This window comes from Rhamphochromis longiceps, linkage group LG8, assembly GCF_057381845.1.
Source record: "Rhamphochromis longiceps isolate RC_006_pf linkage group LG8, R_longiceps_female_GT1.1, whole genome shotgun sequence".
Taxonomy (NCBI): Eukaryota; Metazoa; Chordata; class Actinopteri; order Cichliformes; family Cichlidae; genus Rhamphochromis; species Rhamphochromis longiceps.
The window spans coordinates 16447246-16470724 of NC_140564.1; the positions used below are offsets into that span (position 1 = coordinate 16447246).

At 39.3% G+C, this 23479-nt stretch overlaps 1 protein-coding gene across 1 annotated transcript; it reads right to left on the reverse strand.

Annotated features, from left to right (window-relative positions):
• Positions 1–11534: 11534 nt before the first annotated feature.
• Positions 11535–18583, reverse strand: kcnj12a (potassium inwardly rectifying channel subfamily J member 12a). The gene is made up of 2 exons (XM_085415266.1): positions 18134–18583; positions 11535–13386 (listed from the first exon to the last, which is right to left on the reverse strand). The coding sequence occupies exon 2, from the start codon at positions 13225–13227 to the stop codon at positions 11926–11928; it is 1302 nt and encodes a 433-aa protein (XP_085271392.1). The 5' UTR covers positions 13228–13386; positions 18134–18583; the 3' UTR covers positions 11535–11925.
• Positions 18584–23479: the final 4896 nt, after the last annotated feature.

The window sequence follows — 23479 nt, forward strand, 5'->3', positions numbered from 1 at the left end:
TCAGCTGTGTGATTCACTACCTCGGTGTACCTCTTTTGTGTGTGCCAGTCCAGTCCCTTTCAGCAGGATTTTGTTTATTATGTCAGAATGTTGAGGTGAAAAAAAAGAAGCAAAACAGGACATGTGTCTTTACAACAGTTCACACTCTTAGAAAGCCAGAAAGAAACAAGGCTGGAATAAACTATGAGCACATGTGGAAATGGCTCCTTTATTTAGATTTAAATAAATAAACAATCTGGTTACTCACAAAGCACATGCTCAAGAAGAAAATATATTCAGAACAATGCTGAAAGTGGCACTGGTATTTAAAAAAATTCTACTCAGGCAGGGGTTTCTCTATCTCCTTTTAACTTTTGAACTCAGTTGTATTTCATGCTAAAAGGGATACTGTTCTCTATATCAAAACCACCCAACTACTTCTGCTAGGGAATATCCTGTATTGAGTTTATGACTACAAAGACCCTTATTCTGCCTGACACTGGAGACGGTGTCCTGATAGAGCGAAGTCTGTGTCCTGGGACGGCCCTGTGCCAGCCAACAAGAGATGATCCATGCGTCCTGGCGTTGTCTTGGTAGGTGAGGGTTGGAGAGATTATGAAGCTGTGAGGTGTGTGTGTGCAGCGGTGAATTTGGGCAGAGTGATCTTATCCCCTCTGCCTTCTACATAGTGGAGAGCTGCATTAGTGGAGGGTACTGAGAGATTTGAGTCTACCCCTGGGGAGACCAGAGAGACTGAAGTCACAGCTCTGTGTCTGTTCTCATGACTTCACTGCCGGGACAGACCCAGTTTTGCTGACTCTTATTTTTCTTCTATGTAACCTATTGAGTAATCCCATTATAATGGGACTCACTAGTGTTTAGTTTGTGGTGCTCAAAGTCTCCCAGGATTACCTGGATGTAGATACTTTCACTATGAAAGAACCCTGTATTGACAACTTATCTAATTTTGAAAATGGCACATAGTTTTTAAAGTATTATTTTCAGATGCTTATTATTTTTTAAAACTAAATTTTTTAAAATTCTCTCAACACCACCAATACCTTTCAGCTACATAATAATGAGATAAACATAAGCTACTATCTCCAAACACCAGCAATTAACAGTGAAACAATGTGGATTATGTGTTGCGTTGTGTTTTGTGTAATCAATTTATCAAATCCATTAGGGCCCATTGCTTAATAAACCATAATCATCCACCTGTACGGGATGCACAGAGAAGCAGAAGATAATGATCCCTATGAAAGAGCAGAACTAAATAAATGTGATATTTCATAGCATGTGTTTCTATTAGATCTTTATATCTGTTATACTTCTCTATTCTGTTTTTTTTAAACACAACATTACTGTCATTCATTCTCTCCTGGGGCCTCTGGGCACACCGAGATAATTACCAAGGGTTCAGAAGCAGGAAATGAGAGTGGCCCTCTCCTGTCCCCCCAGGTCGTCCAGTGATGTTGCTTCATGAATCAGGATAGACTAGAGGCAACTACTGTAACCAAGAGAAGCTAAGCACATGATGTGTCAGTACGTTTAATGTTGCATACAGCTTCTTTCTCTCAGGTTTGAACTCAAAATGAAAGTCTTTCTGGAGGGTGATGTAGAAACAGCAGCTTTAACATAGGTGAACAATAAAGTGAGAGACATGAACATCTGGTTAAAGCTGTTAAAGTCATGGCAACCGACTTTGGGAATAACATGTGTATGGGGAGGCTTTCTAAATATGCTGACCCACTCTTGTAATACAAACAATGTACATAGGAAAAGCACAGTTGCAGTAAATAACATTATAACAAATTTATATGCACTAAACATTCACCTTCCACTTCATTAGTTACACCTTGTTAGTTGTGGGTTTGCCTTCAGAACTGCCTTAATTCTTCATGGCATAGATTTAACAAGGTGAACATTCCTCAGGGATTTTGGTCCATACTGACATGAGAGCTTCATGTTATGTTATACTGAGATCTGGTGACTGTGGAGTCCATTTGAGGACAGTGAACTCATTGTGATGCTCAAGAAAGCAGTTTGAGATTATCTGAGCTTTGTGACATGGCGTGCTATCCTGCTGGAAGCAAGCAGCCATCAGAAGATGGGTACACTGTGGTCATAAATGGACAAACAGGAACAACATTCTGGTGGTGTGTTAAATGATGCTCTGTTGGTAAAAGTAAAAGTATTCCTTACATCATTATATTACCTCCAGACTAAATCATTGACACAAGGCAGGAGGGCTTCACGCTTTCATGCTGTTTATGCCAAATTCTGAGTCTAGAATTTGAATGTTGCTGCAGAAACGGAAACTCCTTGCAACGTTTTTCCAATCCTCTATTGTCCAGTTTTTTTTAGCCTCAGTTAGCTGACAGGAGTAGCACCAGGTATCATTTTATGCTGCTGTAGCCCATCTGCTTCAAGATTCAGTTTGCTGTACAAGAGGTACTGTTCTGCATACCTTGGATTTAACAAGTGATTGTTTGAGTTGCTGTTGCCATCTAGTCTGCCCATCCTCTGATCTCTAACATAAATAAGACATTTTCAACCAGAGAAATTTACTCTCTGGATATGTTCTCTTTTTCATACCATTTTCTGTGAGCCCTACAGATGGTTGTGTGGGAAAATCCAAGCAAATGAGCAGTTTTTGAAACAAGCCCGTCTGGCACTAACAACCATGCCACCTCCAAAATCACCTTTCCTCTCCATTCTGATCCTCGGTTTAGACTTCATCAGGCTGCCTTGACAATGTCGAAAAGACTAAATGTGTTGAGTTGTTTTTACCCATATTATATCTGTCTTACTGATGTGTATAGTGAAGTTGAGGATAATAATTTTGCTAAAATAAAACAATAAACTTGTCATTTGATATAATAGAGAATTTCAAAATTTTGCCATTTCTAGTGTTTGTATTACAGCGCATTTATAGAACAGACAAAGAGCCCAAAATATCAGGAATAATAGCCCACGCTTTAAGAAAAAACACACACACACACTTGGAACTACAACATACAACTGAGGACTGTAGCACTAACAAAATACCTGTAGCTAGCAAATTTTTTTTATTATTATTATTATTTTTAATATATGCAGTCTTTTAACGTCTACTGGGGCACGGCTTACAGCCGTGGGCTTTTTACACAGGATGACAAGGATGGGTTGTAGGATAAGGCTGTTGTGTCTCTTCCATTTGGGCTACTACAAAACACATCTCAGTAATTGGATAAAGTCCCATCACACTTCAGGATCAGTTTGTACTGTCACTCAGCAGCGCTTTCAACTGGTTTTATTTTCATTTGTCTGACTAGAGACTGCTCTGGCATACAAACTGTTGTGAAGTGTCTGCTTGTAAAAAATACATTGCGTGTCTTTATAGGATATATTTATTTATACCTCACTTCAATATAGTAATATCTGTCTCTAGATTATGTTGCTGCTATCATATTAAATCGTTGTCTGTTTTTATATAACATTATATTAACCATTTTTTGCAGCATTCAATGAGCTTTGAACTACTTTCCATCTAGTAATATTCTCAGTCATAGTAACACAGATTTCAGAAGTATCTTTCATTGAGTGATACTACCACAGCAGCTAATCAAGAGTACTTTGAATATTGAAATGCTGGCGAGGGATTAGAGCCACATGTGGTTTGACACCAAAGAGCTTTATATAGCTGCTTCAACACAGTTTTCCCCCATTTTACTGTCATCAGCAATTCAGCCTACAGGGAATGTGTTCCAGCATTATTTATAACTAGTCTATATGGGCTAGGTGGCAGAGATCCTAGCCAGGCTATGTCTTGCATCCTTTCATATAGTTTAATTACATTTTAGTAGGTGTAAGAGTTTATTTTTTTTAGATCATATCAGTAAATGTTTCTGTCCAGACCCCAGCTGGCTTCTTCGTCTATTCCCTGGGAGTCACAGAGGGGACATTCCCATGGGATCCAGGTTGTCAAGTCTGTTGCATAATTCAAGTCATTCTATCTATCTAGCTATCTGGCTATCTATTGTAGGCTGAAGCCTATCTGTGCTATCACTGGGTGAGAGGTGGGATTCACCCTGAACCGATTGACAGCCACAGGGCTAACACGCAGACACTGACAACATAAACACTTACGGCCAGTTTAGACTCAACAGCTAACCTTCATGCATGCCTTTGGACTATAAACTCCACACAGAATGGCAGCAGGTACCGACCTGATAACAGCTAACCACTGCACTACAAAATACAACAATTAATGGCGGTGTATTGTAATAGTAACAAAAGCATAGGCTGTTTACAGTATTTTTTGTTTTTTACATTTTTAAGTTATGCATGTTGAGATGTGTTTGAAATAAATTGTTTTATACATCAGGACTCCATAAAAAATCATCTGGTCCATAGCAGGTTTTAAAATGATGGTATTACAATCAAAGATGAGCTACAAAGCATGAAATATTACACTGTGTCGTTATTTGTCTAACAAACCCTAATCCAAAATGTGGGCACAGTATACAGCATATGCTTCAATAGCTTCTAGAAAGACCTTCAGCAGCAATAACTTGAAGTAACTGTTTTCTGAATGACTTTATCAGTCTCTTGCATCATTGTGGAGGAATTTTGGCCCACTCTTCTTTACAACATTGTTTAATTTCATTGACGCACGTGGGCATTTGTTCATGCACAGCTGTCTTATGGTCCCGCCACAGCATTTCATCAAAAGTGAAGTCTGGACTTGTAAATACACCCTTACTGCTTCCAGAGGAGAATCAAATGCACTTGATTAACTGATCATGGGGAAGTGTGAGCACCTCCATAAAAGCAGACGATTTGGCAGTTTGCAGGTCTGGAGCATGCAGGTCTGTGTTAGCAAAATGCCAACTAGGAAATACATCATTAATGAACTTAAAGAAGCAACTGCTGTTTCCAATCAATCTGAGAAGAACTGTATGGCCATTTGAAGTTTTTCATTCTAGAGTGGGATTTATTATTTGTCGTGGAAAACAGTTGAGACAGTTGCTAATACTCCCAGGAGTGGACGTCCCAGCAAATTCACCCCAAGGTCAGACCGTACAAATCTCAGAGAAATTGCAAAAAAACCACAGGCTACATCTTAGACTCTACAGGCTTCTGTTAGCTTAAAGTTGTTAAATGTTAACATTCATTACACTGTAAATGTGATTTTTTTTTTGTAGTGGTTGACAAGAGAAAACCTTATCTATCTTACAAGAACACTGCAGCATAACTTGAGTTTGCAAAATTGCATGAACAAACCACAAGAGTTTTAAAAAAGTGCCCTGTTTCGTCATAATGCACAACATTAAGGTTCCCAAAACCAAACACAGTATAAAAACATGAACACCTCACATCAACTGTCAAGCACGGTGGTGGACAGTTGATGGTTTGGGTTTGTTTTGCAGCCACAGGACTCAACAGGAGTCAACCATGTACTCCTCTGTATACCAAAGTAATCTAGAGTCAAATATGAGGCAGAAACTGAGTCATGCCACAGGACAGTGATCTCAAGCTCAGCAGAATACTATAACAGAGTGACTGAAAAAGAAAATAAAAACAAGGTTGTTGTAATGACCCAGTCAAAGTCTGTTGTCAGCCCGATTTGAGACAGCTGTGTGTGGATAAATATCCACAAGCTGCAATGAAGTAAAGCAACATTGTGAAGAAGAGTGGGTCAAAATTCTTCCACTATAATGTGAGAGACTGATGAAGTCATGCAGAAAGTAAATACTTCAAGTCACTGCTGCTAAAGATGATTCCATAAGCTACTGAATCATGGGGTTTATTTAATTGTCCACACATAGCTTTTGCATTTTGGTTCAGTTTTTGTTAAATAAACCTATCCCCACTGACTGCATGTCTTTGGACTGTGGTAGAGAGCAGCAATACCTAAACCCACTGGGAGAACATGCAAACTCCACACAGAAAAGCCCTGTCCGGGTGGTCGAGTCAGACCCGGGACATTCTTGCTGCGAGGCATCAGTGCTAACCACTGCGCTAACACCTACTACGTGAATATTTTAGAATTAACAGATAGTGCATTTTTATTTTACCACGATTTTAGGTTAATAGTGGCATATTCTACAGTTAAAGCTATAAAAATACAAAACAATTTTTATTTCATCATAATTTACCAAACTTAGAAGAAATAAAACCTCACATCCCAGCACTGACCGAGCATGACTGACTTGCCTGTAATTAATATACTGATTTGGAAAATTACTTTTAGCTAATAATTTTGGTCCCATGATACATTGTCATATGTGTTTATATATAAACACATATAAATAAGTGAGAGCAAAATTTACTTGAGAAATTTGAGCAATTTGTTAGGGTGGATAAACGGAGGCCACAAAATACTTAGCATAGCAAGAATTCAATGGGATTTCAGTTGCTCGGGATAATTAAAACTGAAGTCAGAGTCTCCCTGTCCCAGTAGGCTACATTTTATCCTGACATGCCCTTAATTATCCAGGACCTCTTGATGTCTAATCCTACTGAGGAAGTACACCAGTTTGACATCTCAGTCCTCTAAAGACGGCTCATTTTCAGTGTTAAGTTTAACTGGCTTCCACGACCCCTGTTACAGTTGATCACTTTAAGTAAAGTTTCACATTTTCTATGTATTTCTGATACTAAGCAATGCAAAGCACAGCATACACTCCCTAGTCCATGTTATATAATCAAAGTTGGCAAAAGCTTTCAGTACAGCCTCTGTGATCCCGGTGTCAGTTAGTGCTGAGGCCCAATGCCTGATCTCAGCACAACCAGCGGTCAGCAACGTTAACCCTATAACTGGACCTCAATGTGTGTGACTTAGTCACCCCAACTTATGGCCACAGATCTCATCCAAATTACAGATAAATACATGTTTCCTTTCAGTGTAGCTGCTGTTGTCAGTATGCCACTATTGTATTTGTAACTTCTGCTTTGCACACTCTGTGTGTCTTGTTAGGAGGCGATCTTTGTGATAGCTCTGAAGAATTATGTCAACCCACTAACCACCAGCAGTGCAACTGTTAACAGTTGCACAATATTGTTTATGAAACCTGTATTCCCAATTTCAAATGTTTTATACAAACAATAAAATACAACATTGGCTGATATTATCTTATAATGACTTTGTTACTTAGCCTAGTTATTTTGTATGTCAAGGCTGTACCTTCCTTTAACCCAATGACAGCTGCGATGGCTCCAGCCCCCAACTTTGAATTGCATATGGAAGAAGATGGATGGAAAAAAATTTAAGGACCCCAACAAAATAAATCGCTTTAGATAATTCAGAGTTTTCCCTTTCAAATAGCAGCGAAAAACTTATTCAGTGTTGTTTGGGCTTTAATCAGCAGTGGAAGTCCTTAAACTTAAAAGAAAAACTTCAACGTATTTTAGAAAGAGAATGAGAGTTATTACTTATAGCACTATTCAGGCCACACTGTAAGTCATGACAACAAGTCAGCATGCACAAAACTAAGATGCTGAAACTATCATCCATCTTCTTATTAACATGTGTACTTTGTCTACTGTGTTATATCAATTTGTCTTCTGTGAAAAACCGTAAGGTTTCTTTTTACTCTCTTGTAGCAAAGTCATGTGTTGTTGCCATATTGATATGAAAAAGTCAGCTGCAGGCCTCCTGCTCAATTCCCCAGGGCCAAAAGGCCTCTGGCCCCAATAGTTGTTTGTGTGTCACAGTGGTTAATTGATGAGCCTTCTTGAATAATTGGCCCAAGCCCAGGAAGTTATCTGACTGTGGTGACACGAAGCTCGATCTCTCTTCTTCACACGCCCCTCGTGGTGATGTATTACCTCACGTGAGGGCATGCTTGAGGAAACTCTAGGTTTGAATTGGACTGTACATTTCAATACATCACAGACCACACTTGGTAGGGATGAAGAAACAAAAGAGATGAAAAAAAATTCACATTGTTTTTAATTGAATATTTTAATGACTTTGAATTAAAGCCCAGTAGACATTTTGCTGGACATAGGAAAATGGACTTCTACAGAGGTCAAAGGTTTTTCCAATCATCCCTTTAAGAGAAATACTTGTTTAATCATTAACTTCTGTGCAGAAAGGAAACAACAGAAAGTGAAAATTTGAAAACTAAGACAAGAATTACATTTTAGCCTCTCAGTGTGATTTTTATCGTAGTGCTCTGGTAAAAACAGATAAATTTTGATTGTTGTATTCTATGAAAAAAAACCCCCAACCCAACAACTTTGTATAAAAATAAGCAGGTTGTTCATCCTGGCTGCTCCTTATTATCATTTTTATAATCATTTTTACACTATAAATATTTTATTTAGCTAAAACTTTAGTGTGTGCTTCTTTTTTAAGGGCTCAGGTGGGCAACATGAAAATGAAAAACAATCTTTGAAAAAAAATATTCAGTAGAAATTGAATTTAATGAATCTCTTTAATGCAGCGTGGAAGCTGTAGACCCTTCACCTGTTTTTTATCACTAAAGTTTCGTGAGTAGGTGCAGAGGCTTCACACATCAGTGTGCAAAACCTTCCCAGAAGGTAATGAACATATGAATGTTCAGGGTAGGTAAAGGATGCTTCATTTATAAGCCCCAAAAAATCTATTTATGTTTCACTACATCCTACAAAAAAAGCAACATATAGCCAAGAAGTATCTTAGACTCACACGTATGACAACTTAACTGAAAACATTAGTCATTGTGACCAGCATAATAACCATGTTATGGTTCCTTTTTTCTATTTCCTATTTCTTTAAATCGGTTAAGGCCACAGCCAAACAGGCACAGACAGTAGCTGGTGACCCTTGGCAACCACTGGTTGCTAGAGAAACTGGTGTTTCCTAACCAGTTATTGAGGGGTTGCAGGAAGTTCCTAGCTATTGCCAGGTGAAATCGGTCATAAAGAGGGTGCTCTACCCGTCCGTATACGTCTTTGTGACCAATTTCACCCAACAACAGCCAACAGCCTCACCACCTACCAATAACTGGTTAGAAAATACAAATTTCTTCCTAGATACCAGTGGCTGCTCAGTGGCCACCGACTGGTCTCTAGGCCTGTGTGAATGAGACCTAAATCTCCTTCTTTGCACATATAGAATCTTTTGTTTGCCATAATTTTTTGTATAGGACCATGAAATACACATTTTACTGAGGTAATAATTAAGCTGAACTTTATGCTGAACATGTTGAGGTTTGGATGATAAATTGGCATGGTATAGAATAAGGGCTCTTTTTTTAATCTTATTGTCCATGCCATAGAGAAAAGCTATCATGCTTAATAATTCTATATAGTTACTTTAACCTACTCTCTATATAGCAAACTACAAATAAAAGATTACTTGATTTGGTTTTAGATTTTTATTTGACCGATATATACTGTATGTTTTGATGTAGTTTTAGAAATGATTTAAATATGCAAACTGGAGACTCAAACTCCTTCTTAGAGCCTATCTACCCATTCTGTCTGAACTGGTTTTGGAAGATTAAGGTGGGAGCAATTACTTAACAAGTTAAGTCCAGGCTACACTCCACTACTTTGGTATCAATCATGAGAAATTATTTTTATTACAAGTTTTATTATAAGTAAAATACAAAAAACCTCCAAAAACAAACAAAAAAACCTCTATGGTCATTATCCTTGCACAAAACCTTTTACTTGTTATCTGTGAATGAACATGAATAAGCGCATTTTTAAAAAAGTGTGCTTCAGTGTTTATTGCTTCTATTCTGAACTCCCTCCAGTGTCTTAACTCATTTATTAGCATATTGCTAAACTGCATTTAGCTGTCTACAGTATGTACTGTTTTAAAAGCAAAAGTCAAGTATTAAAAAAGGGAACACTGTCTTTTTTTGTGTGTGTTACTGTTGGACGTCTGACTTTTCAGCTAAATGAAGGATCTGTTTGTTGTATCATCAATAAAATGTTGTCATGTAAATCTTCAATCCAAGTATAGTTTGAAATAAGCTCTCTTAGTAACATTATAACAACAGTAGTCAAATATAACCACTGTTGATGTAAACTGAATAGAAATGTCAGAGCAGTTATAAAGTTGGTTTATACATTTTGAGTATTTTAAACTTAATCTAAAAGCATTAAAGTGTTGAACACACACTCATCTGCCTAATGGGGTCATTATGCTCGCTGTGTTGCTGGTGTCGCACGCTGATTTAGATGTCACATCATCTGTTATGTACCATGTGCTGGTTGTGTACCTCTCAATTTTTGTAACCTGACGTGTGACGCCGTGGCTGCTCGCAGCTTGGGTGAAGACACGAGTGTATGAGCGTGTCGGCTTTTACTGCCATCTTAATGATACTCCGCCACAGAAGCTCAGAGACATACAGATATACAGAGGGAGGAAAGGTTTGAGAGTCTGTGGAAAAACACTCAACAAAGTCTTGGCTTCTGGTTTTGACTTCTTCTCCTCCTATATCAGCACTTATGTGGTGATATAGTATCAGTGGCAGCAAATATCATTCAAGAGAATAATGCAGCAGCTTCCTGCGCCATACTAGCAGGTTTAAATACAAGAGACTGTGAGACGAGGTTGCAGCAGTGAGCGAAGCAACCATGCTGGAGACTTTATGGTGCTCGTTCATTTAGGATACAAACAACTAAATCTTAGATTTGTGATTTAACCTAATCATAGACCCACTCTCAGACAAAATAAATCTATCAAGCAGTCTTCCTTTATCAATTTTTGACAGTCAGTTTACTGTAAATTTAATTTAACTCTGGTGAAATAAACTTCAGTAGCAGTTAGTAGCAGGAAATTGACACCATACCTTTTAATTTCAGTTTGTTTTTTTAAGCATTGGGCATTCGTTGAATTAATCCCTTTAGATAATTTTATCTCACACACTTAGCTCTATAGGATGCTTGTCCCCTGATAGGTTAATATGCATAGATCCATTTTTTTTTAAAAAACATTAAGTGTAGTCAGTTTATACCAGTTTTGTCTTGATAGAATTCAGGATAAAGTAGTGAAGAGTGATAACATAAAGGTTTTAATTGATCTTTGCTTGTCACATAAGTGGAAAAAGTAAAAGAGCACTTCAGTGTGCATTTTTAAGGGTTGTTTATTTATTAATTTGATCAGTACAAACTTTGATATTGCCACCTGTAGCACGATTGTCTAAAATCAGTGATTAAGTTTTGTTTTACTTGACTTCTTAGTTGAACCGTATTTGCAAATGTCATCATATCTGTAGGCAGCCAAATCATGGTTTGTTAGCTTGTAAGAGGAATTAGGTCATTATAAATAGGGAGTAAATTCAGTTTCATTTCTGTTTAACACCTTCCTTTATATTCTTGTCTGGGTCCCTAGCTTGAGTTTCGAATGAAGTTGTAGACTTGTGTTGTTCTTAGCGGCTCATGGTCAGATGTTTGATCGTGGCTCATTGCATCTGAATGCTGCGGTGCACAAATTTTCAATGTGTCACTGAATGCAATTCCAGCAAATCGCAGCAATTCGAAGAGAGCTTAAGAGAAGCCTTCCAACATTATCTTTGATCTCAAGAACAATTTGAAATAGCAACTCTTAATTTTAAAAGTGTTTTTGGAAACTGATACTGCACACAAAACATAACTTATCTAATAAATGTATTTACACCTAAGGTTCGATTATAAGGTTTTGTCATAAAGGTTTTTTGATGCTCTATCAGTTAACACTCTAAACTCAAAATGACCGTGTGAAAAAAGATTCAAGTTTCCATAAAGGAAGAAGGTATCCCTCTAGCTTTTTCCTTGTTTGTAGACATTCTTTACCACAATTTGCCAAGCTGCATACACCCACTTTTACCCATTTCTTCCAATTAAGTCCCTTTTACTGTTGTCCTGTCACCTTTACACTCTTTCACAGTAGTCAGCTTTTCCTATGGCACTTTGCATTGTTCTGCATTTTTACCCTTAATAAAGTTATTGAAATTTGACCCTCAGGTCAAAGTGTAGAGGTCATATTTCCGATTCTCTACGATATGACCTTTGATCCAGGACCCTGGTGTTCTGTATGCGTTCAAATTCAGGTCGGCTATTTCGATCTGGACTGAGGTTCGCCAGTGCTCTGCTTCCACCACCTACATCCTCTTCCTCATCATCGCGATTAAGGAAGGCCAGCTCGTTTTCATAGCAGAAAGAATTAGAGCTGGGGACTAGGTACTTGTTTTCCACCATGTCCTTGGCACTGCAGCGGGGGGTGGACGGCACCTCATAAGTTTTGTGAAAGTGAGAGTAATCCACCTTGTACAGGTTCTTCTCCTCAAACAACACAGGCTCAAACCGGTGTCCCCAAAGGATCTCTGAGGCCAAGTAGGAGCTGCGAGCCTGGGTGGTCATGGCGGTTGCTTCAACCATTCCCTCCAAGATGACAACAATCTCAAAGTCTGCGGTCTCCAAGTCCTGTTTGCTGATCCCAAAAAGAGGGCTCTCCTCATCTATCTCATGTAGAATAGTGATAGGTGAAACCAAGAAAATCCTATCCAGGCCTTTGTCAAAGCCCACATTAATGTCTATCTGGTCTAGAGGGATGTATTCCCCCTCGTCAGTTATCCGAGGTTTGATGAGCTGTGCTCTGACGTGGGCCTCAACAATGTGGCTCTTGCGCAGATTCCCTACCCTCCACATTAGACACAGCTTTCCATCCCGCATGGCAATGACGGCATTGTGGCTAAACAAGAGCGTTTGTGCTCGCTTCTTAGGCCTTGCCATCTTGGCCATGATGGCGCCAATCATGAAGCAGTCAATGATGCAGCCAACTATAGACTGAAAGACCACCATAAAGACAGCTACTGGGCACTCTTCAGTCACACAGCGGTAGCCATAACCTATGGTAGACTGTGTTTCAATGGAGAATAGAAAGGCAGCCACAAATCCATTGACCTGTAGAACGCATGGAGTGAAGTTGTCATCTCCAGCTGGGTTGTCCAGATCTCCATGCAGCAAAGCTATAACCCAAAAAGCTAAGCCAAAGGCCAGCCAAGAGACAACAAACACAAGAGTAAAGACTATGAGCATCCATCGCCAGCGGATATCAACACACGTTGTGAAGATGTCGGCCATGTAGCGCTGCGACTTGTCGTCCATATTGGCAAACTGCACATTACACTGGCCATTCTTTTTCACAAAGCGGTTGCGGCACTTGCGGCGTGTGTGGATCTTGCCATTGCCAAATCCATTCATACCATGCATGGTAGTGAGGCGCAGACCCTCTTCTTCAGATGACACAATGCTGTAGCGGTTGATTCTTCCCACGCTCATGTTCCTGACGGCACCTCCAGCTGCAGGGTTAGAGTAGAAGGGCAGACCTGGAGTCCCAGTGTGGGATCAAGGCCCCTTCACAGCTTGATCACTGGCTCAGTTGCATGTCAGTGAGTCATTTAGGTGGATGGTTGGTAGCCTTGTGTCTTAATCCAATCCCTGCAGAAAAAAATCAGAAGAGGAGAATATGCCTGAAAATCTTTCTGTTTATTTGTTTGTGTATTTGAAATTAGATATTCATTATTAAAGCTTTTAAATGATACATGTATAACCACTTTTCTGTCCAGAAAATGACAGTGAAATGTGTATTTAAGCCTACAACGACTTGGTTCTTTGCATATATTTATCTGAATGACAATGTTTTTTCAGGACATCATATCATTACCTTTCACAGCATTATACATATTTTTTATTAAAAACACACACACACAAAAAAACTACACTGACCTTCTGTAAAATTTCAAGTTATCACTAGTTTCTATGTCCACACGTGTCTTAATCAGTGCAGTCAGTCTTGCTAGAGTCCATCTTCTTTTAAGTTTGTAGACTCCCAAATCTATGCTGAATAAATAATACACTAAGACTTTCAGTATTGTAGCAATATTGTTTCTGTTGTACTTACTAGTACAAGCTGTAGTAGTAGTATCCATCTTCCTTTCTCTAAACCTCACGACTCAAAATCCAATTGGTCCTCACTCAAGGGCCCTCGTGTCTTTTGATGTTGACTGGGTAAGTGAGGAGCTGGCCTCACAGCACAGCCACTTCTGTCAACTAGCATTTCCCCTGCTTTTCTCTTGCAAATTATAAAGAAGGTTCACAGTGGAGGCCTTACCCTGCCAGATGTTTATTATTACTTAATGAACAAATTAACTCTTGTATGAGTCACTGCTCCTAATTGTTCTTTTTAATATAATGAGGATGCCTGTTGAATGAGCAGTGTTCAAAAAGTTATGAGAACAGGTCCATTAAAATCAAAAGCCTCACCTGATTTAAATTTTGCGGATCGTAAGACCCTCAAGCCAATTTTGAGGTTGGCTGGGTTTTTTAAGCTCTCTCAGTGAAAGTGTCATTATGTTGCCATATTAACTGGTGCTTCTACAATCGGCACAAGTGTGTCAAAACTGCAATTTTTCAGGCTTGATGAAGGTGCAGCCACATCTAGTGACTGATCCAGGTTGTGAACTAACATTTCGCCAGTGTAGCCACGAGACTCCGGAAATGGGACGCTGGTACACACTACCAGCGTCATGAAAGACATTGACATGAAAGACAAGTTTAAGTTTGCTCTATACAATTTTGAGGTCTGTTGTCAAATCATAGAAACCTGTCTAAGTGATCCGAAAAGAACTTCCAGGAAGAGATCTAAAAATATAAGTAGCACAAGAAGATGCTTTAGATAAGAGATTGGCCAAAGTTTAATCAGGTTTTTGAATCACAGCTCATAAGAGAGGCCATTAAGTACTAAGGAATCCTACAAAGTCGTATAAACAGTCTATTATTATAATTCTTCCATTGTTTCTTTTGAGGCCATTGTCCTTTTAGCATTCTGCTTCTGCCAGGGGACTGGATGGGGTAGTACTTGTTTATTTAAACTCCTAAGGGTATGTGTGCCACTGATTCCATGGACATGCAATTCCAGATGCTATATAAAGAGATTAATAAAGACGGGCTCTATTTATTTGGCCCCATTCTGTAAAATTTCCAGGGTTATTAATCATGTTGTGAGGGTGCTGCAGGTTCATATTCTCTTCTCTTGCTGCAGCATACAAGTAGGTAGAGGATTTTCTCCTGGTACAGTGCCCGGTATTGCATAATAATTCTTAATTATATGCTAGAACTTGAGCTTACAACAATATGATGAGGTAGACACATGATAAGTTGATATTTTAAACCTTGCAAGTGTAGAAATGTCAGAGTGGGATAAGATGGATCACAATTAGTAGAGCTGTAAAATGACTGTTTGGCAGCAGATAACCTGGCCACTGAACTGGATGTCGAGCCTGAGGGTTAAGAAGTTTGACCCATGGGAGTTTACTGAGGTCCCTCTGGGTGCAGACAGCTTTTATTGCCTGGACACATCCGTTGTGTGTCTGCCTTCATGATTTGGACCCTGAAGACTAGACAGTTCAGTCATGTGCAATGTAAAATCCCAGGTGTCCCGCCGTCTGCCTAACACTCGCACTATGCGCTGCTCTCATTCACACTCTTTTCAGGTGTAAGTTCTCTTGATCTCTAGCCCAATTACATCATGCACAGTCTTTAAATTGTCCAATTAGGTAAATTCTTCTGTGTCAGGAAAACAAATATGCTATTTTTACATGTTTGCTTTCGACAAATGTTGCATTACACTCCCAGAAGAGCACAGCTAAAAATAGCAACCTTACGTTTGTTATTTACACACACACACACACACACACACACACACACACACACACACACACACACACACACACACACACACACACACACACACAAACACATATGTATATATTGCATTAGCTGAGGATCATGTCAGTCAGTCTGGAAGTTGCAACAGGTTCTACATATTGCTTGTTTAATTGGGATCATCTTTATTGCACCTTTATTATTATTTGTTAATTCCTATATCAAGTCAGCATTAAAATGTAAATCTTACGCAACATGCAGCGTGACGTTATCTCAGAGGAAGGCTATTAGCAGTGCATTTTTTTTGCATATTGTTTTGTTCTGTATTTAAAGCACTTCAAGTCTGAAAAACATCTTTGACCAAAGAACACACATCTTTCCTTTAAAAGGCAGGGCACAGAAAGTGATTTGCACCAAATTCAATAAAATTCTTGTGTAACCTTTTTGTGACCTCGCCCATCGTGTCTGTTCTTAGGGAGTTGAGAGGAGCGACTGGGGGAGATAATAAGCTCGCCTGCTGATTAGGATGAATAGAATGAATAATTGGATGTGCAAAATAAAAGAAGGGATTGGGCGGTAACAATGAAGTGGACTTGGAGAGGGCACCTCATCTCAAGACAAGCTCGCAGAAAACTGAGCTGCTGAGGAACTATGATCCCAGCCCACCTCCCAAGGCCATTGTAAAGGAAGAGCCGAGGCTCAGGTGTCATTGTATTTTCCTATAGCTCACCATGTGGAACCGTCTCATCTCAAGTGACCCGCAAGTATTTTACTATAGAAAGTGACACCACCTCGACATGGAGAGATGCTGTCTGAAATATGTTATGCAAACAACTTTACATCTTATTTTTTGGGAGTTTTCAGGTGCACCAGTGACTAACTGCTAGACAGAAATAGTAAAACTATAAACAGTTACCAACACCGGAGGCTGGACTCTGTATGTAAGTCATCCTCCGTGCTGAAAAACCATCTTAGGTGCTCGGTGCATTGAATTGTACTATAAAATTACTGAGTCGCCTTCACACATTGTTAGAACAGCTGCTTTATTAAGTAGAACAATATTAGTGGGGTTTTTTACAGCTGCACCTGTAGCTATTCCACTGTTCAAACACCTGGTTCCCACTGATTGATCGTTCCCACATGTGAGCTCCACTCTGGGCTTTTTTGATCTTTACTTGTGCAATTTATTTTAATTGTTTGTGCCCACTTTCACAAGCTGAATCATCCATATTAAACCCAGACTCTGCAATTTCAAATATGAAGTGACGTCTACGGTAAAAAACTCTGACAACATTAGTTTTAATACAAAACTATTCGTACATTATGTCAAACTGAACTAAGCTGAGATAAAAAGCGAGATGAGGTCATTGAACTCTCGGGCAGGATTGCATAATGTTCATTCTCTTCATCCTGTGTCTCCTTTGTACCTGCACATCAGTGATTTCTTTATACACAGGCAGAAAAGTGCACCACCTGAAACAGCCCACTGGTCCCTTGATACTTGCTGTCCTCAACTCCCACAATATTGAGTTATTTAAATGTAAAGCAGGCAGATTATTTATTTACGTTGACTGGATTTATGCTTCGGTTGATTGACAACCTCTTGTGTTTTGAAACAACAAACAAATTCGTTTAATTTATGCCATTAATTATGCTACCAGATGCAAACCATATTTGAAAGTGAAAAGCGAAAATTGCCTGTTTAATTTGTCCCATTTTTATAAATATGCACAGCTATAATAAATAGCATATAAGCATGATTTATAATAACCTAGATCAGAAACTCGCAAAGTTAACACATTTACCAGTTTGGTGTGTAGACTAAACTGGTAAATCGGAGTTTCTGCTGTGCGTGATTAAACCATGTTTATTCCTCATTTTAATGCTTTCTCGCTCTGCATTCCTATTGTACTGAATAATAATAGGTGATTTGGATCAAAGAAAATGCCAGCTTATTTGTATCACTTTTGTTTTAACCCTGTGCGAATTGGAAGCTTGTCGATATCCTGCTGTGATATCAGCAGGGAAGGCCAGAATCTGATGCCATAATTAAATTAATTAACCCTGCATGCATGAAAGGTTTCTGGTGGAAAAATCCACACAAACTATAATACTATATTTATGTTAATTTGTGCTTAATTTAAGCTATACTGTATAACACAGTACCTGCTCTGTGGATTTTACACGACACAATTAAATTGCTAGTTCAATTTGTGGTGCTTACACTTATCAGGTCAGGTATCATTGCTTGGCATTGCTCATATTGAGAGTTCTGGGTTCGTGGGGACATGTCCTTGCTTGAAAAGATGCACATGACTTTGGTTTAGTCTAATTCAAGGATTTTTAACAGCTACTTCAGATTATTCTGATTGAATTTCAGCAGAATGACTGGTTGGTTCTGTTGGGAATTCTTAAAAGTAGAAATTGCCGTTTCCACTGCCACAGAGCAATGATATTTGACACAGAACGACAATAGATTCAGGCCCCAAGTTCAGGTTAAAGTTTTCTCTCCATATCTTACCTTTACGATTACTTGTCCTACACCAGGTTGCAGAACTAAAAGATGGTATCTTCTCTCCTAGTATCCCTGTTAACCAAACTGAAGCATTCTCTCCATCTGCCACTACAACTCCTCCTTCTTTGTTGCTAATCTAATACTGAAGAAAACCACTCCTTCGTCTTCAGCAAAAGGATAAGGCTTCTTTTGAATTTCTTCATCCTTCTTTGATTTCTCTCTCTCTTTCTCTCTCTGTCGTTTTCAGGTGCTTTTGCGAGCGCAGGTGAAGCGAGGCTGAATCGCACCAGAAACCTTGGCCCAAGCCGCCGTTAGTCAGCGCTGGACTTGCAGAACAGGTGCAAAACGAGAACTATCCAAGTGAAAATTCAGGTTTTTGTATCTCCATCTTCAGAGGCATTGTCTTCAACTGGTGTTCATCCCTAATTTTTATTTGTAATTAGTCTGCCTGTCATATTTTCCATAAAACTACTTATTAACAGAACAGCTCTCTCTATCAATCTTTTGCAATCTGATCTGGTTGGACTGCTGTTCCCTCTCTCGCGCACACACTCTCTCCCTCTGACTGTTTCTTTCTCACTCTCCCTCTCCCTCCCTCCTTCCTGTGGTGTCACAGAAGCTGCCATTTGCAGCCTCCCTCCCTCCCTCCCTCTCTCTCTCTTCTCCTTCCCTATTCTCTTTTTTTTTCTCTCTCTCTCTTGTTGTCTTCCTCCCTCCCTCTCACATCATGGTACTACCAGTTGACAGCAACTTGATGCACAGACGTATCATTCAGAAAACACACGCAGACCATCAGACATAGTTAATCAAAAGTAGATGAATAGCTCTTAATTCACCACCTTTCTGAGGGCCATTTGTTCAATTTTTACTCTGTAGATGAATGTGATCCTATATTTAAAAAGTAATTGAGGTTACTCTGTTATGTACTTCAGGTTCAGGTGAGAATATTGACGTGACCAGGGCAAAATGATAATGTGTCTTTTTGACCCTGTGGTAGCCAATTCCACGAATGAAAGGCTCCATGGGTTCAAAATATCATGCTGCTGGGTGCTGTGTCTCAGGGAAGGGAGCTGCCTTTCACACTTGTCACCAACAACTAATCAAACACATCTGACCACAGGATGTGTGTGTGTGTGTGTGTGTGTGTGTGTGTGTGTGTGTGTGTGTGTGTGTGTGTGTGTGTGTGTGTGTGTGTGTGTGTGTGTGTGTGTGTGTGTGTGTGTGTGTGTGTGTGAAGCTTTTAAATATTAGAGAGATGACAATCACTATTGCCCAGTTCCTCTCACCATATACTGAAACAGCGTTTTACAAATAACCTCCTCCAGGAAAACACAGTTAACTCACAAGTCTATTTGTTTTGGTGCGTCACCGTGCCTGCAACACTCTCCAGTGTCCCTGGTTTTTGCCTTAAGTTGTTTTTTTGGAGAACAAGCTGTAGCTTTTTTCTCAGTCATCACCAATGTGGAGTACTTTACCGTTACCCTTGACAGCTTCAAAACTGTGACATTACCCTCAGAGCTGTGTGTCTGCTCCCCTTTTCGCACATCTTCTCAGAGAGCCTGTCATCAGTCAAATGCTAGAAGAGATGACAATTAGTAAGAGAGGGGGCTGAAAGAGTGAGAAGTTTCTAAATACAGCCATACTGGCTCAGCCCTAGCTTTATCACTAATGATTCATCAGTGCAGGAACCCTCCCTCTCTCTGTCTTTCTCTCTCTTTTTTTTCCCTTTCTCTCTCTACGCTCTTATTCTTTCTCCCTGGCAGCCTCTGATTTCAGACTTCTGAGGGTGATTTGCAATAGCCTGTGTGTGATCATCACCAGCCTATTGTGTTTTGCTGAGGACGTCAACTAATGGAGCTCAAAGAATCCTTTTAAGGGGCTTCTCAGTCTGTGTCAGCAACAGGTACTGTACTGGTTCCTGCATAATGTAAGGCCGTGGCGATGCAAGCTTTGAGAACAGTAGATCACACAGTTCACACATCTAGACTGTAAACCTCGTTATGTAACCGCACCATAATCACAGGTGGCTGCTCACATATCCATGTCTCTGTCTAAATGAGAGGGTTTTGCCTCCCAGGGAGATCGCTGAGTGGGATCACTCGTGCTTCCATGGCTACAGGTGTAATACACTTTCAATATTATCAGACCAAAAAGATCTGAAACGAAGCAAAAGAGAGATGAAGCGTGAGCAGAGTCAACAAAAGCTTCAGCTTTGGCTATGGAAAAATGAGTCTTCTTTTTTTCAAAGCCTGAAGGTTATTCCATCACCAGGGTGCAAAATGAGTGAGCCTGCTCCACCATGTTCATAAGAGAAACCATGTAGAACAGCAAAAATCATAGCAGTTAGCAGATAACAAAGGCATATGTCCAGTGTAAAAATATACTAATACTGTTGTGTCCTGACACTCATAAAGTACACACTCATGTGTACTGGACAATGATGATATAAAATGATACAATGATATAAAACATAAAGAACTGTGATACCCAGTGTCTAGAAAATGAAATGTGCAAGAGCCAGCATGTGCGTAAATAATGCCACCTTATACAAGAACATAAACAAATGTAGCCTATACAAGCGTTTCTCTGACTGCTAATTTAAAAAGGCCCTATTTTAATAATAAAAAATTCCAGTTTAGCTTAAAGGAAAATTTAATCCACCCACATACCAAAGTATTTGTAAGGTGATTTTTCTCATTTCTGTTATAGGATATGAATACCAGTAGAATATTGACTCGTCGACATAAAGGTGCACTTTAGCTGTAAACTTATTCTTACAATTATTGTCTATAAAAATAAGAAATAAAAGAGGACCTAAAATTAAACCTTGTGGGACTTCTTTTGAAATTCACCAGGAAATGTAATCTTAATTTTGGTGACCCCAGTAGTAGAAAATATAGTTGTAGTGTAACTGAAATGTGATTACGATAACCTGAGTAAATGAAAAATGCCATTTTTAAAGGATGATTTCATTTATTACAAGGAAAAAAGCTACATAAACCCATCGGGCCCTATCTGAAAAGGTGATTGGCGACTACATTCAATAACTGATCATCCACCCCTTAAGTGAGTTAATCTAATGAGTCTTTAAAATGACTATGGAGGAATTTTAAACTCTTCTTTGCAGAGTTGTCATGTTGGAGGATTTTCCAGTATGAACAGCTTGTTTAAGGTCATGCCGATGCAGCTCAATAGGAAGTCCAGACTAGGCCACTCAAAAACCTTGTTTTATTTGTCTTTGCTGATCTGAAACATAGGTGTGAGAATCATTAAAAAAACAGGAAAAAGGTAAACATTTTCATGACTTATATGACGTCATCTAATGCACTTCTACATGTAAGTCATGCCTGCATAAGCAAATAATAAGAGTGAGGGTCCCCCTTATAAAAACAGTCTAACTCCACTGTGCCACTGATTTCCGGTAAAACCTGGAAGCGAGAGGTTGTTAATTATTAAAACAATGGCTAAGCACAGAAAGTGAAGACTTCGTGGTAATGTGGTAACGTGGTAACGTGGTCCCTCTAGTTTTTCCAGGCGTGTGCAGCACTGTGTAATTTGCATTAATCAGACAGGCCCTAAGAATAAACTTTTCACAATCATTCTGGTGATAGTGATTGTGGCATTTTCATTTTTTTTCCAATGACACTTGCCCAGGGCAGACACCGCACAGGAGCTCTGTTGAATTATTGCTGCTGACAGCTCAATCTCTCTCCATCATAATCAAGGAATATCATCAAAAGGGTTTTGACGCACAAAGATGAATATATAGTGTTATTGATGTAAAATGCATGGATTTAATGAAATCAATTCTATTTTTGTCTGATTTACTTTAAAAAAATAATTTAAGGCTTTATTTATGCATTTTTACAAAATATTAAAGTCCTGCATTCTGTCACACTTACTGCATGTTATTAAAAATCGTAAACAAATTCAACCTTGCTATGCCTCTTTACCCCTTATCTTAACAAATTTTTCCATCGTTAATGCTTCTTTATACAGCTCTGAACTCTCCCCTTCCTTCTCTTCCTTCTTCCACAGCTTTGTCACTAAGCAGCCCAATTACATTATTCTCTGAGACTCCTGTCTGTTGCAGCTATTTCAGGCTTTGGAGCCATTCCTGTTCATTTCATTTTTGCAACTTCGTTTCTTGTCAGCAGGGATTAAGAATGTGATATTACTGTACTCACACTGGCTGCAGTAGTTGTGAAAAGTCCTTCTTGTTCTTGGGCCCAGCTGGTTGGTGACGGTGCATACTTGTTGGGGGTTGATTCACTCTTGGACAGTGTGGAAATAACGTCTTACATTTACACGTACGCATTCTTTTTGCCGTTCTTTCATTTTTGGGGCGATTGTTGCAGAACATAATTGGTGCTTTTACGTAGATCATCATTTCTGGTGTCCACTTACAGGTAGGGATTGTTTTTCAAGAAGTAAAATGCTATTTATACATATAGACTCACATCTGCCACTTTACAACCTGCTATTACAACGGTGGACCCCATTTTGCCCTGAGAACTGCCCTAATTCTTCATGGTATAAATTTAAGGTGCTGGAAACATTTCTCAGAGTATCTGGTCTATATGTGCTTTATGGGATTGCGATTTAGTGACTCTGTAGAGCATGTGAGATAATTTGAGCTTTGTAACATGGTGTGTTATCCAGCAGGTAGCAGCCATCAGAAGATAGTACACTGTGGTTATTAAGGCATGGACATGATCAGCAACACTACTCAAATAGGATGTGGTGTTTAAATGATACTCAGCTCATACTAAGAGCCCCCCCCCCAAAAAAAATCCCCCACATCATTTCACCACTACAACCACCAACCTGATTGTTGATACAAGGCAGGATGAAACCAAGTGTTTATGATGTTTACACAAAATTCTGACCCTCACATCCAGATTCATCAGATCAGGAAACACTTTTTTTTGGATGGATTTTGGTGAGCACATGCAAGCTGTAGGCTTAACTTACTCATTTTCGCTGACAGGAGTGGTCCTTGGTGTGATCTTACTGCTGTAGCCTCTGCATCTGCTTCAGGGTTTGAATAAGTTGTACATTCAGAGATGCTCTTCTGCATACCTTGGTTGTAACCAATTATTATTTGAGTGACTGTTGCATTCCTAGCTGTGCATGATTCACAGTTAAGACTATATTTTATCGTCATTAATCACTAAGTAGAGTACTTTGCAGCCAGTCTCAAACTGAAGCAGAAGACGCTTAGGCCTTCGCTCAGACCTGCTACTAGATTAATATGTGTATCGTAAGCATGCATGCAATTAACCTGCTATGTTCTCATCTCCCCTCAGCATGTATCATCTGGACACTCTCACCAGTGAAGCTTAAAACCTT